This window comes from Jaculus jaculus, chromosome 1 (assembly GCF_020740685.1).
Source record: "Jaculus jaculus isolate mJacJac1 chromosome 1, mJacJac1.mat.Y.cur, whole genome shotgun sequence".
Classification (NCBI taxonomy): domain Eukaryota; kingdom Metazoa; phylum Chordata; class Mammalia; order Rodentia; family Dipodidae; genus Jaculus; species Jaculus jaculus.
Window position 1 is genome coordinate 86,959,636 of NC_059102.1, and position 17,197 is coordinate 86,976,832.

At 39.9% G+C, this 17,197-nt stretch overlaps 1 protein-coding gene across 2 annotated transcripts in view; it reads left to right on the forward strand.

The window, feature by feature from the left end:
- Adamtsl1 (ADAMTS like 1) overlaps positions 1-17,197 on the forward strand; it is a 403,127-nt gene that overhangs the window by 212,240 nt on the left and 173,690 nt on the right. For both annotated transcript variants that reach the window (XM_045150329.1, XM_004658427.2), the window contains exon 14: positions 12,364-12,665. In XM_045150329.1, the coding sequence (XP_045006264.1) occupies positions 12,364-12,665 (302 nt within the window). The remainder of the gene's footprint in view (positions 1-12,363; positions 12,666-17,197) is intronic.

Consider the following 17,197-nt stretch of genomic DNA (forward strand, 5'->3'; position numbering starts at 1 on the left):
CTTTGTCGTTGGTTAAAGACACTTGATCTGAATGTGGAGTTACGAAAATGTTCCTTAAGGACTGTTAGTTTATAATTCTTTGGAGCTGCAATTAATTCATCTTAGTTATGCAACTTACAGTACATGTCTAAGAAAAGCTTTTCATAGATGTCCAGGACAGCACTCCACAAAACCTCTACCAGCGCTTCTTTTTGCAAGTGCCTCAAATCCTTGAGCACCAGGCTTGCAGCAGGCCTCGAGCACTGAGGGGCCTCAGCAGCATAACCAAGCTCCCCACCCAAACCACAACTGGTACTGAATTCTCTACACACCGATATTCCTACCTGTGCACACCTAATGTTTAATGAACAAACTAAGCACAATGAAATTAACAATAAAATTAAGTATCCATAATAACATATTCTAGTAAAAGTTATGTCAAACTATCAAGTATTAATGTCTGAAAATTTCTACTTAATAGTTTAAGACCATGGTTGATCATGAGTGGCTGAAACCATAGAACGTGAAACCCCAGGAAGTCCAATGTACTTAATTAGGGAACCAGTTCCATGTTACAAACAGTTCAAGGGAAATGTAGAAGAAGCATAATTACATAAATAAGAACATTGAAATAGATTTGCAAATAGACACAGAATTGTTCCACCCATAAGGCAGGAATCAATTGTACTGTAATGCCAATTTGTGTTTCTAAGTGCAAGAATCACTTGCATTTTCTGCACTGATAGGAATGTTAAAGTAGCTCAGAGTCAACCAAAGGGTAGGATATCCATTCATCTTTTTGGTCCATTTTAAAGGCTTTCATAATTTTTCCCCAAACTATTCACTTTTCTTCCCTCCTCTTTCCTCACTTTACTACCAATGTTGTTTTCACACATAAACATGCACACAAAGAAAGAAGTGAAGAGAAAGCACAACCCCTGTAGACCCATAGCTCCAAAATATGACTGAACACCACCAAAATTAAATGTATCTAGTATGATCCCCTCCAACTTTCAATTTTCAGTTTGCAACTAGAGCATGACACTAACAACATGAAGATAACAAGCCTAAAAAGCTCTTTACATTGAACAATTCCTGTGATTTTCGAAACAATCATAGGTGTGGGAGAGAAAGAGCAAAGTAACAGAAGAAAAGAGAAAGTTGAAGACATCGCTTGCTGACCATGTGCTCACAAAACTCCAGCCTCACTTTGGCTAATATCTGTGGTGATATGAGACTAATTAACCAGGAGTACATTGTTTCTGTTTGACATTTTATTAATAAAATAATTGTTCTTATTATCTCAGGGCATGATTCTAAGTCCATACTAGCTACAAATAAATTAAACAATTTAGACAGATTTTACAATTGACTTGGTAAGTGTGTTTTTACTTCATAAAATGGACTAGGGCAATAACTCCGACTAAATGGGAGCTTTAAAAAAATTATTTATTAATTTATTTATTTGAGAGAATGAAAGAAAGTGGCAGGTAGAAAGAAAGAGAATGGGCATGCCAGGGCCTCCAGCTGCTGCAAAAGAACTCCAGATACATGTACTACCATGTGCATCTAGCTTATATGGGTTCTGGGGAACTGAACCAGTGTCCTTTGACTTTGTAGACAAGTACCTTAACCACTGAGCAATCTCTCCAGCCCACATGAGAGCCTTTTGTTCATGAAATGAACAGTTAAGGTTGCAATAGAAAGCCTTACCAACGGGTAGTTCTTCATTTACCAGTGGGTGGGTGAGTGTGTGTGTCTGTGTGTGTGTCTGTATTACTAGCCTAGACATGAAAGACTAAATGTACAAATCATACTATTTCAGAGCAATACTGCTGCTAATAAAAAGGATTTTTTTTTTTTTTTGCTCTAGCCCAGACTGACCTGGAATTCCTGGTGTAGTCTCAGGCTCTAATAGCGATCCTCCTACCTCTCCCTCCCAAGTGCTGGGATTAAAGGCATGTACTACCATGCTGGCAAAGAGAGGGTTGGGAAAGAATGGGATCGCCAGGGCCTCTAGCCACTGGAAATGAATTCCACACATGTGTGTCACCTTGTTCATCTGGCTTTACCTGGGTCCTGAGGAACTGAACTCAGGTTGTTAGCCTTACAGGCAAGTGTCTTAACCATGGAGCCATCTCTCCATCCCATAAAAGGAAATTTTAAATTGGCCAAATAAATTTCAATAAGAACCTTTTCGTTGTATATTTGCACATCAAAATGATGAATATACAGACATAAGAAAACAAAACAAAGGTGATAGCAATTCATTTTATAGGATACACTGTAAAGATTCTAGCTCAGCAAGTGATGTTCAGGATGAAATTTCTGAACATTACATTTAAGCCCCCTAACTTGCTGCCCTCTCAATGACCTTGCTTCTTTCCCGCTTGTGACCAGAAAACTCAAGATAGTAAATACAGGGTTAGGAGATCTAGGGATATGGGGACATGCTTCATAAGAGAATCAGTGATTACTCATTTAGCCATTTGCACTATCAGATATTTTTCCTTTGTAATATAATCTCCTGCCTTCAACAAGAGAGAATGTGCTATGTCATTCAGGGTATGCACTGGAGAAATTAAGCTGACTGCTAAGAGACAGCAACATTTAAAAATCAAATTGTTGACTTCCGGTTAAGATGGCGGCGTAGGTACCACGCCAAAGCAGCCTAGGGGGGAAAAAGACCAAAAAAACTCAGCAAAATACACACTTTTACTAAAAAGTTAGGTGTATAGGAAATTGAGGTGGCAGCGGAGAAGTAGAAGAGTTATAGAGCATCCAGAGCCTGCACAGGCAGGAAAAGCGGCTCCGGCAGCTCGGCCAATCGCTGCAGCCACGGCGCAGCAGAAAGCCGCCAGACTCTCGGCTCGAGCCGCAGGAAAAGCCAGGTGCGGGATTTTCCCCTCACACCGCGCTCTCCGCAACTCGGAAAACATGAGGGGAGAGCGGCAGCGAGCAGCGGAGGAGAAGACCGTGAGGTAGAAGAACACGTGGAGCAGCGAGACAACCAGACCAGCCGCAGCTCCCTCCCCTCCCCCAACACCTGAACCCAGCTCCAGCGAACACAGCAGCGGCCCGGGACCCGGCCACGAACTTGGGCTGACAGCGGAACCCAAGCAGGAGCAGAGTTCGGCAGCAACTTCAGCGGCCCCAGCACCGGTACCAGCGGCCCCAGCAGCAGCGGACCCAGGAGCGGCAGCGGTGGCAGATCCCGCAGCAGCGGCTTCGGGGGGAGCAGCAGCGGTGGACACGGCAGCAGCAGCTTCAGCAGCGGTGGTGGCTCGGCGGTGGGAGCTACGGCAGCAGCAGAGGCAGCAGCAGTGGCTCGGTTTGCCCCGTAGGAAAAGCAAGTGCCCAGCTCCAGAAATCAGAACAGCAGCCCGACGACCCAGGCAGCAACTTGACTGAGACCAAAATCACCCAAGGTAACTGGGATTGCACCAGGGAAGGGTCTCACTTGGTCACAAGCTGACTTGGATCCCTCAACAGACCAGAAATCTAAACCTCTTTGTTGATAGAGGATCTGGTCATTATAATAACTACTCTTGCATACATACTCGGGGCTGTTTTTGATTGAATGTGTACAGTGTTTAGTTAAATTTTAGAATCTACCTGTATTTTATTCCACTCAGCCTGCTTGAATACTCCTATAGCAGGGAAACTCAACCCCTAAGAACATCTTTGTAGATACTCTGAGAGTCTTAAGAGCCACACCTAATACCTTAAGGTCCTACCCTGAAAATATATTACATCAAATCAATTGATACAGCTAAGAATACACAGCTAGCTAGAAAATCCAAGCATTAACTTAATCCAAGATGCAAAAATATATACATTATAACACAAGAAACACTAAAAAGCAAGACGATATAAATCCACCTAAAAGTATTAATTCATCAGAAATGTCCTCCAGTGAGAAAGAGTTAGAGGAAATGCCTGAGAAAGAGTTCAAAAGAATAATTATAAATATGTTCAAAGAGGTCAAAGAACACATGAAAACAATCAAAGAAGAAATCAAAGAGGAAATCAAAGAGGAAATCAAAGGAATCAAAGAAGAGGCAGGACACCAATTTAATGAAATAAAGAAGGCAATACAAGACATAAATAGGGAAATAGAACTAATAAAGAAAAACCAGTCAGAATTACTAGCAATGAAGAACACAGTTAATGAAATAAAAAACTCTGTAGAAAATCTCACCAGTAGGATGGATGAGGGAGAGGACAGAATATCTAAGCTAGAAGACCAGGTGGCAGACCTAATGCAGTCCAACAAAGAGAAAGACAAACTTATAGAAAAGTATGAGTGGGAATTTCAAGATATTCGGAACACTATGAAAAGATCCAATATAAGAATTCAGGGCATAGTAGAAGGAGAAGAACTCCACTCCAGAGGCATAGTAGGCATCTTCAACAAAATCATAGAGGAAAATTTCCCCCAAATTGGGAAAGAGGTGCCAATACAGATACAGGAAGCCTTTAGAACCCCAGGCAGACAAAACCCAGAAAGAACCTCTCCTCGCCATATTATAATCAAACTTCCAAACACACACACCAAAGAAAAAATATTGAAAGCAGTTAGAGACAAAAATCAAGTTACCTACAAAAGCAAGCCCATCAGGATTACAGCAGATTATTCAAAACAAACTTTTAAAGCCAGAAGGGCTTGGAGTGATATATTCCAAGTTCTGAAAGATAACAACTGTCAACCAAGGTTACTTTATCCTGCAAAGTTATCCATTCAAATAGATGGAGAAATAAAGACATTCCATGACAAAAGCAGGTTAAAGGAGTATTTGAAGACAAAACCAGCTCTACAGAAAATACTTGATAGAATCCTCCATGCTGAACAAAAGGAAAAGCACACATATAAGGAACCTAGAAAAAACAAGCTATACTCAAATACCAGTTAACAGAAGAGAGCACAGGTAGAACCAGTAACACACACATACACACACACAAAAATGGCAAACATAAATACACACCTTTCAATAATATCTCTTAATATCAACGGTCTCAATGCCCCAACGAAAAGACATAGATTTGCAGACTGGGTTAAAAAGCAGGATCCTACAATTTGTTGTCTCCAAGAAACTCACCTTTCTACAAAGGATAGACATTATCTTAGGGTGAAAGGTTGGAAGACAGTGTTTCAAGCAAATGGGCCTAGAAAACAAGCAGGGGTTGCTATCCTAATATCAGACAGGGTAGACTTTAGTCCGACGTTAGTCAAGAAAGATAAGGAAGGTCACTTTATATTGATTAAGGGCACACTCCAACAGGAGGACATTACAATCCTAAACATATATGCACCTAACATGGGGGCTCCCAAATTCGTCAAACAAACACTATTAGAACTAAGGTCACAGATAACACCAAACACAGTGGTGGTGGGTGACTTTAACACCCCACTCTCATCAACTGACAGGTCATCCAGGGAAAGAATAAACAGAGAGGCATCTGGACTAAATGAGGTCATAGAAGGAATGGACCTAACAGATATATACAGGACATTTCATCCAAAGGCTGCAGAATATACATTCTTTTCAGCAGCACATGGAACATTCTCTAAAATAGACCATATATTAGGACACAAAGCAAATCTTAACAAATTCAGGAAAATTGAAATAATTCCTTGCATTCTATCTGACCACAATGGAATTAAACTACAAATCAGTAGCAAGAAAGGCTATAGAGCATACACAAAATCATGGAAACTAAACAATACACTACTAAATGATGAGTGGGTCAATGAAGAAATCAAAAAGGAAATCAAAAAATTTATAGAGTCAAATGATAATGAGAACACAACATACCAAAATCTCTGGGACACAATGAAGGCAGTTCTAAGAGGTAAATTTATAGCCTTAAGTGCCTATATTAAGAAATTAGAGGGCTGGAGAGATGGCTTAGTGGTTAAGCACTTGCCTGTGAAGCCTAAGGACCCCGGTTCAAGGCTCGGTTCCCCAGGTCCCACGTTAGCCAGATGCACAAGGGGGCGCACGCGTCTGGAGTTCGTTTGCAGAGGCTGGAAGCCCTGGCGCGCCCACTTTCTCTCTCTCTCTCTATCTGTCTTTCTCTCTGTGTCTGTTGCTCTCAAATAAATAAATTAAAAAAAAAAAAGTTTTAAGAAATTAGAAAGGTCGCAAGTAAACGACCTAATGCTTCGCCTTAAAGCCTTGGAAAAAGAAGAACAAGGCAAACCAAAAATTAGTAGACGGGAAGAAATAATAAAGATTAGGGCAGAAATTAATGAAATAGAAACAAAAAGAACAATCCAAAGAATTAATGAAACAAAGAGTTGGTTCTTTGAAAGGATAAACAAGATTGATAAACCCTTAGCAAATCTGACCAAAAGAAAGAGAGAAGAGACACAAATTAATAAAATCAGAGATGAACAACGTAACATCACAACAGATTCCAGAGAAATTCAAAAAATCATAGGGACATACTATAAAAGCATATACTCCACAAAGTATGAAAATCTGAAAGAAATGGATGATTTCCTTGATCTATATGACCTACCTAAATTAAATCAAAATGAGATTAATCACTTAAATAGACCTATAACAAACATGGAGATCCGAACAGTTATCAATAATCTCCCAACTAAAAAAAGCCCAGGCCCGGATGGATTCACTGCTGAATTTTACCAGACTTTTAAGGAAGAGCTAACACCATTGCTTCTTAAGCTTTTCCAGGAAATAGAAAAAGAAGGAATTCTACCAAACTCCTTCTATGCGGCCAGCATCACCCTGATACCAAAACCAGGCAAAGATAGAACAAAAAAAGAAAATTACAGACCAATCTCCCTCATGAACATAGATGCAAAAATTCTCAACAAAATATTGGCAAACAGAATACAAGAGTATATGAAAAAGATCATTCACCCTGACCAAGTAGGCTTTATCCCAGAGTTGCAGGGATGGTTCAACATACGCAAATCTATAAATGTAATACATTACATAAACGGGTTGAAGGACAAAAATCACATGATCATCTCATTAGATGCAGAGAAAGCATTTGACAAAATCCAACATCCCTTCATGATAAAAGTCCTACAGAGACTGGGAATAGAAGGTACATATCTCAATATAATAAAGGCTATTTATGACAAGCCTACAGCCAACATATTACTAAATGGGGAAAAACTGGAAGCTTTTCCACTAAAATCAGGAACAAGACAAGGGTGTCCACTGTCCCCACTTCTATTTAATATAGTTTTGGAAGTCTTAGCCATAGCAATAAGGCAAGAGACACACATAAAAGGGATACAAATTGGAAAAGAAGAAATCAAGTTATCATTATTTGCAGATGACATGATTCTATACATAAAGGACCCTAAAGACTCTACTAGCAAGCTGTTAGAGCTGATCAAAACCTACAGCAATGTAGCAGGATACAAAATAAATACACAGAAATCAGTAGCCTTTATATATGCTAACAACAAACACACAGAGGATGAAATCAGAGAATCACTCCCATTCACAATTGCATCAAAAAAAATAAAATACCTTGGAATAAACCTAACCAAGGAAGTAAAGAATCTATACAATGAGAACTTTAAAACACTCAAGCGAGAAATTGCAGAAGACACTAGAAAGTGGAGAAACATCACTTGTTCCTGGATTGGAAGAATCAATATTGTGAAAATGGCAATCTTACCTAAAGCAATCTACACATTTAATGCAATCCCTATCAAAATTCCAAAGGCTTTCTTCATGGAAATAGAAAAAACAATCCAAAAATTCATTTGGAATCACAAAAAACCTCGAATATTTAAAATAATACTGAGCAACAAAAAAGAGGCTGGTGGTATCACCATACCTGATTTTAACCTATACTACAGAGCCATAGTAACAAAAACAGCATGGTACTGGCACAAAAACAGACATGTAGATCAGTGGAACAGAATAGAGGACCCAGATGTAAGCCCAAGTAGCTATAGCCACCTGATATTCGATAAAAATGCCAAAAATACTCATTGGAGAAGAGACAGCCTCTTCAGCAAATGGTGTTTTGAAAACTGGATAAATATCTGCAGAAGGATGAAAATAGATTCTTCTCTCTCGCCATGCACAAGAATTAAGTCCAAATGGATTAAAGACCTTAACATCAGACCGGAAACTTTGAAACTGCTAGAGGAAAAAGTAGGGGAAACCCTTCAACATATTGGTCTTGGCAAAGACTTTCTGAATACAACCCCAATTGCTCAGGCAATAAAACCACAGATTAACCACTGGGACCTAATGAAATTACAAAGATTTTGCACCGCAAAGGACACAGTGAAAAAAGCAAAGAGGCAACCTACAGAATGGGAAAAAATCTTCGCCAGCTATATATCTGATAGAGGATTAATATCTAGGATATACAAAGAACTCAAAAAGTTAAATAATAAGGAATCAAACAAGCCAATCAAAAAATGGGCTATGGAGCTAAATAGAGAGTTCTCAAAGGAAGAAATACAAATGGCATATAAGCATCTAAAAAAATGTTCTACGTCACTAGTCATCAGGGAAATGCAGATTAAAACTACATTGAGATTCCATCTCACTCCTGTCAGATTGGCCACCATCATGAAAACAAATGATCATAATGTTGGCGGGGATGTGGAAAAAAAGGAACCCTTCTGGTCATTTCCCCCAGTCGCCTATGTATCGCCTTCTGGCACTAGACACGCGGAAAGAATGTCAGAGTTACATGTTGGGTCATGATTTGCAGAGACATTTATCATACTAATAACTGGGGGCTATCTCCACAATGCACGACCCATTTTCATTAACAAGGAGGGTCTAATGGGAGGGGGTAGATCACAGATGAGCCTAAATAATGGTACCAAACTGCCTGTATTCACTGAAATGAAAACTAATAAATTAAATTTAAAAAAAAAAAAAAAGGAACCCTTCTGCACTGCTGGTGGGAATGCAATCTGGTCCAGCCATTGTGGAAAACAGTGTGGAGGTTCCTAAAACAGCTAGAGATTGATCTACCATATGACCCAGCTATAGCGCTCCTAAGCATATATCCAAAGGACTCATCTCATTTCCTTAGAAGTACATGCTCAACCATGTTTATTGCTGCTCAATTTATAATAGCTGGGAAATGGAACCAGCCTAGATGTCCCACAACAGATGAGTGGATAATGAAGATGTGGTACATTTATACAATGGAGTTCTACTCAGCGGTAAAGAAAAATGAAGTTATGAAATTTGCAGAAAAATGGATGGACCTGGAAAGTATTATACTAAGTCAGGTAACCCAGGCCCAGAAAGCCAAGCGCCACATGTTCTCTCTCATATGTGGATCCTAGCTACAGATGACTGGGCTTCTGCGTGAGAATGAAAATACTTAGTAGCAGAGGCCAGTAAGTTGAAAAGGAGACATAAAGGGTGGAGAAAGGAAGGGAGGAGGATACTTAATAGGTTGATATTGTATATATGTAATTACAATGATTGTAATGGGGAGGTAATATGATGGAGAATGGAATTTCAAACGGGAAAGTGTGGGGGTGGGGAGGGAGGTAATTACCATGGGATATATTTTATAATCATGGAAAATGTTAATAAAAATTTTAAAAAAAAATCAAATTGTTTTTAATTAGTGTGAACCTGACAAAGACCCAAGGATAGCAAGTTGGAAGCTATGCCAGTGAGGCTATTTTGCATTTGATAAGACTCTCATTTGGGAAACATAAAGCAGATGTTTATTGTGTTTCTACTGTTGAATCTAAAAGTCCAGACAGTAAAAGACTCTCTACAGATGCACACATATATGCATATATGTTTATTTTTTTCATTGGGATATGCTGCTTCAAATAAACATTTTAACCATTGCTGCAATCTCATGGGGCTTCTGTAGTATGTTTTCTACATACTACTTTATATGCTTTCTGGTTCTGGAAAGAGATCAAATGCAAAAGTCATTGATCTTCCAGGCAAAGAAAGCTGAGGCTCCAGTTTGTGCGTCATCTATTGTATCTGGAATACAAATCACCTATGTGTATTCTGCAGCTAAATCACATTGGCAATAAAACACAAGCAAACCAAGTTGGCTATCCTGAGTTTTATAAGTTTAAATATATGGAAAAAGATGGACACCTAGACATAAAGTTAATTTGAGAATTATGAATCTCAGTGTACTTAACCTCTCTACCAAATGTGTTATTTTATTGCAGAAATGGTAGAACAATGGCCCAAAGGCCAAATCTAGTGCTTCCCATCACTATTCTGCCCCCACCCAACCCTGTTTTTGTAGCTAAAGATTTGTTGATAGACAGACTCATTCATTGATTTACTTATTTCATGCAACAATGGTAAAGTTGAAAAGTTGCAACAGAGACTACACAGCCTGCAGAATCTGGACTATTCCCTATCTATGCCTTTACAGAAACTGCTGGCTTGTTCTCTTGGAATTGTCACTGAAGGAAGTGATTATAGGAGACCCAACAATCACCCTTACCACATAGGAAACATTAATAGGGTACTTTCTCAGATCTTGCTATCTTTTTCATTCAAAACCAAACTTTGGTGCTATGTTTTCAAAGAGCACTATTTATTGTTCCATTGTCAAAAATAGCAAGCTAATCATCTGCTTTCATTCCTTCCGTATGTACAAAATGTTTTAATAGACATTTACCTTATTCACACATTGGTGTTGTAAAGTGCAGTGCTGTGTATATATCATGATTCTTATTCTGGGAGCTAGGCAGGCATGTGTGAATGTGTGATGAGAGAAAGTGATATTTTATAATTTTATTTATTTGCAAGCAGAGAGATACACAGAAACAGAGAAAGAGAGAGAGAAAGTATGGGTGCACCAGGGCCTCTAGCCACTGCAGACTCCAAATGCATGCAACACCTTGTGCATCTGCCTTCTGTGGATACTGGGGTCTCGATCCCAGGTCGTTAGTCTTTATAGAAAAATGCCTTAACTGCTGAGCCATCTCTCTAGCCCCCCCAAAAAGTGATTTTGAATACATATTTAAAGGAAGAAGGCTTTTAAGGTTATAGTATACTCTTTTCCCCTCAGTATCAATAATGAAGCCAAAAATAAGATGGATTGGTGAGATTAAGTTGAACTATTCATGGGGATAATCTTAGGCGGCCATTCCATCTCATCAACCTTTCTGATGATTGCTTGATGACATTCAACCTCTCCTAGTGGCATCCTCTCAAAGGTACTGCAGTCAGGGCCTTCTGGAAGGACCTCTTACTGTGTCTGAGTAACGTGTGTGCTCTGGGCAAGGCTGACTCTCCCGAGCACATCACTTCTGTTCCACTCAAAGCTCAGGCTCAAGCCCAGGAAGCATCTCTGTTGTGCGAAAGTTGGATCTGTTTGCTGTTAACATTTCAGCTTCCCTGAACCAGATACGAGCCGTTAGCACTTGCTGAGATTTAATGCTGTAGCCCCCTCATCAGTTCTTCTCCTTTCCTGCCAAAGTCAAGGTTAAAAAGGCAGGTTTGTCTGCCTCTTCAGCACAACTCCCTATGAGAAAGCAACGAGATCATTAGAGGAAAAAAATTTTTTAATTATCCCAACGTTCTTTCTCCAAATTATTATGCTAAGTTTTTGAAAATGTTTATGTTTCCCTCTAAGCTTTTTCCCCTGGGTCCTTCAAGGTCATAACATGGTTGATTAATCTGGGTGAAATACTTTTGGGGAATTTGAGAAAAACCAAGTTCTTACCAGTGCATCTTCTTTCAGGGGGTTGTGGGGGAGAATGTTGAAGAAACTTCTATGATTGCAGAACCTCTCATTTATTGTAACATGCCTGTGGATTTAAATTTGTGCTGTGGCTTTCTGTGTGATATAAAAAGACTTGGAGTTCAGACTAATTCAAAGAATGTGTGAGGAATAAGACTGTGCCATTCTTGGAAACTTAAAAAAAAAAAGTATATATATAAATAAATCTTGGGAAGCACATTAAGCAACAAAAGCAAGGAAAGTTACAAAATATGAGATCCAAACAACAAAAAAATCTTTAAATATCTCTAAGGGCTTATTTTGTTATAGTTTTTAGGTCAGCATTAGTCGGCTGTAAGAACAGCCAGCATCCTGCAAGAGGCACAAGTGCAGGGATGTAGAGTGAGGAGATCCCAACAGCCTGCTCTGGAGAGCTGCCCCTGTGGGTGCCGAAGGGCCAGGAAGCAGGTGGTCTGCGGCTGGGAGTTCACATGACACTCACGAAGCAAGCAATCAACACCAGTGGCCAGTGAGCTCATGATCTAAAGTGAAGCTGCCACCCCAGAACAGGGTGGAAGAGCCCCAGCATAGTTTGGGACAGCTCTGGACGCTAGAGGCAGGTGCAATGCAGCCCATTGCAACCCCCACGGCCTCCCGCCTGGGGCTTCTCATCCTGTCCTCTTGTCTGCTTGCCAACTGCAGGTTCATCCCAGAGGCTTGGTCGGCCTGCTCGGTAACCTGTGGCGTGGGGACCCAGGTGCGAATAGTCAGATGCCAGGTGCTCCTGTCTTTCTCACAGTCAGTGGCAGACCTGCCGGTTGATGAGTGTGAAGGACCCAAGCCAGCGTCCCAACGTGCCTGTTACGCAGGACCGTGCAATGAGGAAATTCCTGAGTTCAATGCAGAGGACACAGGCAGACTCTTGGGTGGCCTGCAGGACGTGGATGAGCTGTATGACTGGGAGTATGAGGGCTTCACCAAGTGCTCAGAGTCATGCGGAGGAGGTAAGGAGCAGATCCTGACTTGCCCTTTTGCCATCTTCTTGTCGTTTTCTTCTCTCTCTGCATGCCATGTGATTGTCCCCTTTCCAAGAGTGATAAGCAGAGGCAGAGGGGGCAGCCAGTCTAAATGTGAGGTGCACTGCATGAAACCCTGATGCAGTTCTCTCTTGGTCCAGTGGCACTTGCCATCAGCTGTAAGCAGCCAGCACTCACAACTTTGGGTTTGTTTTTCGTTTTGTCTTGGGGTGTTTTGTTTTTGTTTTCTTGCTTTAGCTCGCAGCTGTCATGCCGATGTTTTGTTCTCAACATTTAATCTTGTTTATGCCCTGATGTGTGAAAGAAAAGCCCAGGCGCAACACATCCCTCTGTTTCCAAGACCACATTAGAATCACTCCAATTTATGCAGAAGACTTTCCAAGGGGCTGGGGGAGGTATAAAGAGCTGAGCACGGTGCACGCCAGAAGCTGGAAAGTTCAGCGATCAAAGTGAGACCTGTTACATATTGTAAAGGGGAAACCAAGATGTAAGGAAGCAGAGGAAATTGTTCAATGTCACACAGCTAGTGAACGACAAGGCTGGGCCCAGGCCAGGCCGAGGCTTCCTTGCTCTGTGTACTCTTTCAGTCTTTCTGTCACATCACACCTTCTCCAAGCACCCAGAGAATTGCTGGTATGTTCTCATTATGAATATTATTATAGTGTCAAATTTGCCCATATATATTCACCTGGATCTCTTGGGTTCTCCTGGTTCTCCATGGTGACATAAAAATTTTTAGCCTTATTGAATTATGAGTTATAATTGTATATATTAATTGAGTTCCATATGATTTGATATGTTATAGAAAAATTTAGAGTTAAGGCCATGGTAGGAAAATCAGTTCTTCAAGATTTTGATCTTTCTTATCACTATGGATAATACATTAGACTGATAGGGCAATTATCACCTGTATCTAGTCCCAAGAGAGACTTTGACAGGACATTAGTAGCCCTTTAGGACATGTTGAGACTCCACATACCCGGCAAAGTTTCTTGTTTAACCATTAAAAATCAGTACTTGACATAGTTTCCTAAAGATGTTTTGTAAACTCTGACATTTGGGAAGCTATTGTAGAAGCATCTCTTGTCAAGACAGAAAATGTAAGAATGCGTGCACCCCCACTGTCGATGGGGACCAGCACTAGCACAGAACGCTCTCTCCAGCAGCTCCTTTGAAACATTTAATAGTTCTGACCTCGGGGCTCTTGTGTGTTTGCACATCTTCCAGTTTCAAGCCCTGGAATTGTGAAGTGTTTTAATGGAGAGCTCTGGTATTTTAAAATCTAAATCCCTCCAAGTGACTGAGGAAGACAGTTTCCTGGAACTCAGCTAATGTAACTGCATTCACATGATGAGCTTTACTAGCTTAAAGGACATCTTTCCTTTCATGCCTAATGAGGGAGAAGTGTTAAGTAAGCATTGGTGAACTCTGAGCCTTGCGGGGGTGGGGGAAGGTGGGGGTGAAGGGGTGCAATATGTTGCTGGTGGCAGCAGCTGCTCTCTCATTGTGTTGTTTTGTTTCTTTTGGTTTTGTTCTGCTTTTGAGACAGCATGTGTTAAACTTACAGAGTCCTTCTACCTTGGAGTCTTGAGTGCTGGGATTGCAAGTGTGCATCATCATGCCCAGTTGCTTCTTTGTATGAGAATGATGACTTGGGCTTCAGATGATGCTTTTCATCACCAATTTCCATGATCTTCTGAATTGAATGATCATTATTTATAGTCAAAAACAAATGTGCTTTGATACACACTTTCTCGGTTATGGCTCTCAGTTACAAGTCAAGCCCGGAATTTTATGAGCAGGTGGGAAAAATAGATGCAGTAATGGGATATATAAATAACCAGACCCCTTGATTCTTAAGATTCTAACCATCCTACTGACCAACCAGGAGACTAAAATTGAATGTCTAGAGTAGATATGGAATGTATTCATTTTAAGTGTTTTCAGAAGAAACTTAGAAGTAATATTTGCATGGTTGATACACAATTGAGCTCTACCTATAGAGCTGAGGGTCTTTGTAGAACATAATTTATTCCTTATTTCAACCAAGGGAAGACAATGTTACTAAAATTTCTAAGGTCTTTAACTGTCAACAACCTAGCACACTTACCTACAGTAATGTCACTGTGCCAAGGTAATATATTTACACCTAAAATGTTAGAGTTGAAGATTCCAAAGTGGTGAAAATATGCTTGGTTTATGTGGCCCATATGATGCCCATATGCACTAACAGATTACTTCAATATATGGGACATGTACATTTTCATCTCATTGCTTGGCAGTAACATTTTATTGTACTATCACCTTTGATCTCTCACCAAAATATAGCCCATGAGACTCTCTATATGAACATACACACACACACACACACACACACACACACATATATATACATACATACACACACACACCTATATATAATTCTTGCTGAAACCAACCAAAATCATTCAGGATTAACATGTAGATTTTAAATCAAATTGAGGTTGTACATCCAGCTAGGCTAATTTTATTATTTCTATTATCTTAATGAATAAATTTGATGGAAACAAAAGTGACCTTTCACCAAGCAGAGGTAGCAAAAAGAAGGAACTAGTTAGTAAATTTAGTCTGTAGATGGTGGCTGAGTTTCTCAGTGCTGTCATCAAATATCATGTAACAATTATACTATTCTGGGAGCTATAAACACAGAAATCCCATTTTCTGGGAGATTAAAAGTGTTCAGATCTGTGTATTGTGCCTCACTCTCGCCTCCAAAGTATATTTTAATTTACTGTATGTGAATTGATACGTGTGGTCAAGCTGAGCTGCCTTGAGCCTAAGCAGCTTTGTGGTACTGACTTCCCAGAATGCCAAAACCTACATTAACTCTAGGTTAGGAAAAACCTCAAACTAACTTCAGAAAAATAATGTAGGCTGAAGCCTTGTTCCTGTAATTACTTTTCCCTCCCAGGCTTCTCCCTTCACTTTTATCAGAAAAAGGAAAATCAGAAGCACAACCTACTGCGCTTAAACATGAGTGCCCACTTGCTTTCAACCACTGGTTGCAGAGCATGTTAGCCACTGTTCCAAGAGCTTCAACTTGGGAAGCTAAGGACTCACATTCTTCCTGCCTCCCCTATACCAGGAATATAGTGAACCCAAAGGAATGTCCTCCCAGTCCTTCCCACATTCCCCATTCCAGAACAGTGCTTCATCACTCTGGTCCTTTCTTATAGAACTTTCACCCTTCAGCTCAGTTGCCTGCTGTGTTAAAAATTCCCTGCCCTTTAACCATCGATGTGTTCATCTTGAGAAAATTCACTTTGTTAACCAACCATAGGGCTGCCCCAGGTACTACTTAAGTATGACAGAACTTCTGCCTACTTAGGATCCTCCCCACCTAAGAATGTTCCCCTGACAACAAAGATGTAACACACTATGTTGCTGAGCTTAGTACATTGTTTTTATAATTCTTCAGATTAGAATTTAGTAAGTTTGGAAAGCTTTTCTAATATTTTATTTTTATGTATTTATTTGAGAGAGAGAAAGAGGCAAAGAGAGAATGGGTACACCATGGCCTCTAGCATCTGCAAATGAACCCAAATGCATGTGCCACCTTGTGCATCTATCTGGCTTAACATGGTTCCTGGGGAATCAAACCTGGGTCCTTTGGCTTTACAGGCAAGCACCTTAACCACCAAGGCATCGCTTCAGCCCTGCAATGCTTTTTAATCCCAGTACTAAGCCACCAAATAGGTGCTTTTGATCTTTGCTATGATTAATACTCTGTGGAAATGTAAATTTGAATCTGAGAAATTTGAGAGAAGGTTACTAATGTCCTATAGAAACTTCTTCCTGAGTATTCTAAATTGCAATGGACTGAATTCTATAACAGAGTTCAACAAGTAAAAACAAGTTCCACCTCTCATACCAATATTCACACACCTGAAGCACATTCAAGTAAGGCATAAGACAAGCTCTCTCATCACTTCTATCTCAGAAGGTTTGAAACATCTGAATAAAGTCAAAAATATATCATTTTAGAAAAGTATTTAGAATTCCTAGATACTGCCAAGTGGATAAATTAATAAAAAATTTAATTTCTTATGTATTTATTCACTGTATATTTATTAGGTTACATTCAAAGTATTGGATTTCATCATATCTTCATGTGTATCTATCATTTCACTCAACCTTTCACCTGGTCCACTGCCTTCCCCTGTGGCCATTCTCCCACTATGTCCAGATCCCTTTCATCCCCCAGTGTGTTCCCCATTCTGATCTCTACTTACATAAAATCCATTATCTTCTCTACCTTCCATTTCCTATAAGATCTCTTTCTCCCCTTTCATAATGCCATTTCTAGTTTCATGACCTACTAACACATATATATACATATACACATATATAATTTTACATGTAGGTTCTGCATATGAGTAATTATGTGGTATTATCTTTCTGAGACTGGTTTATTTCACTTCACACAGTGATTTCCTAGAAAATGTCATGATTTGATTCTT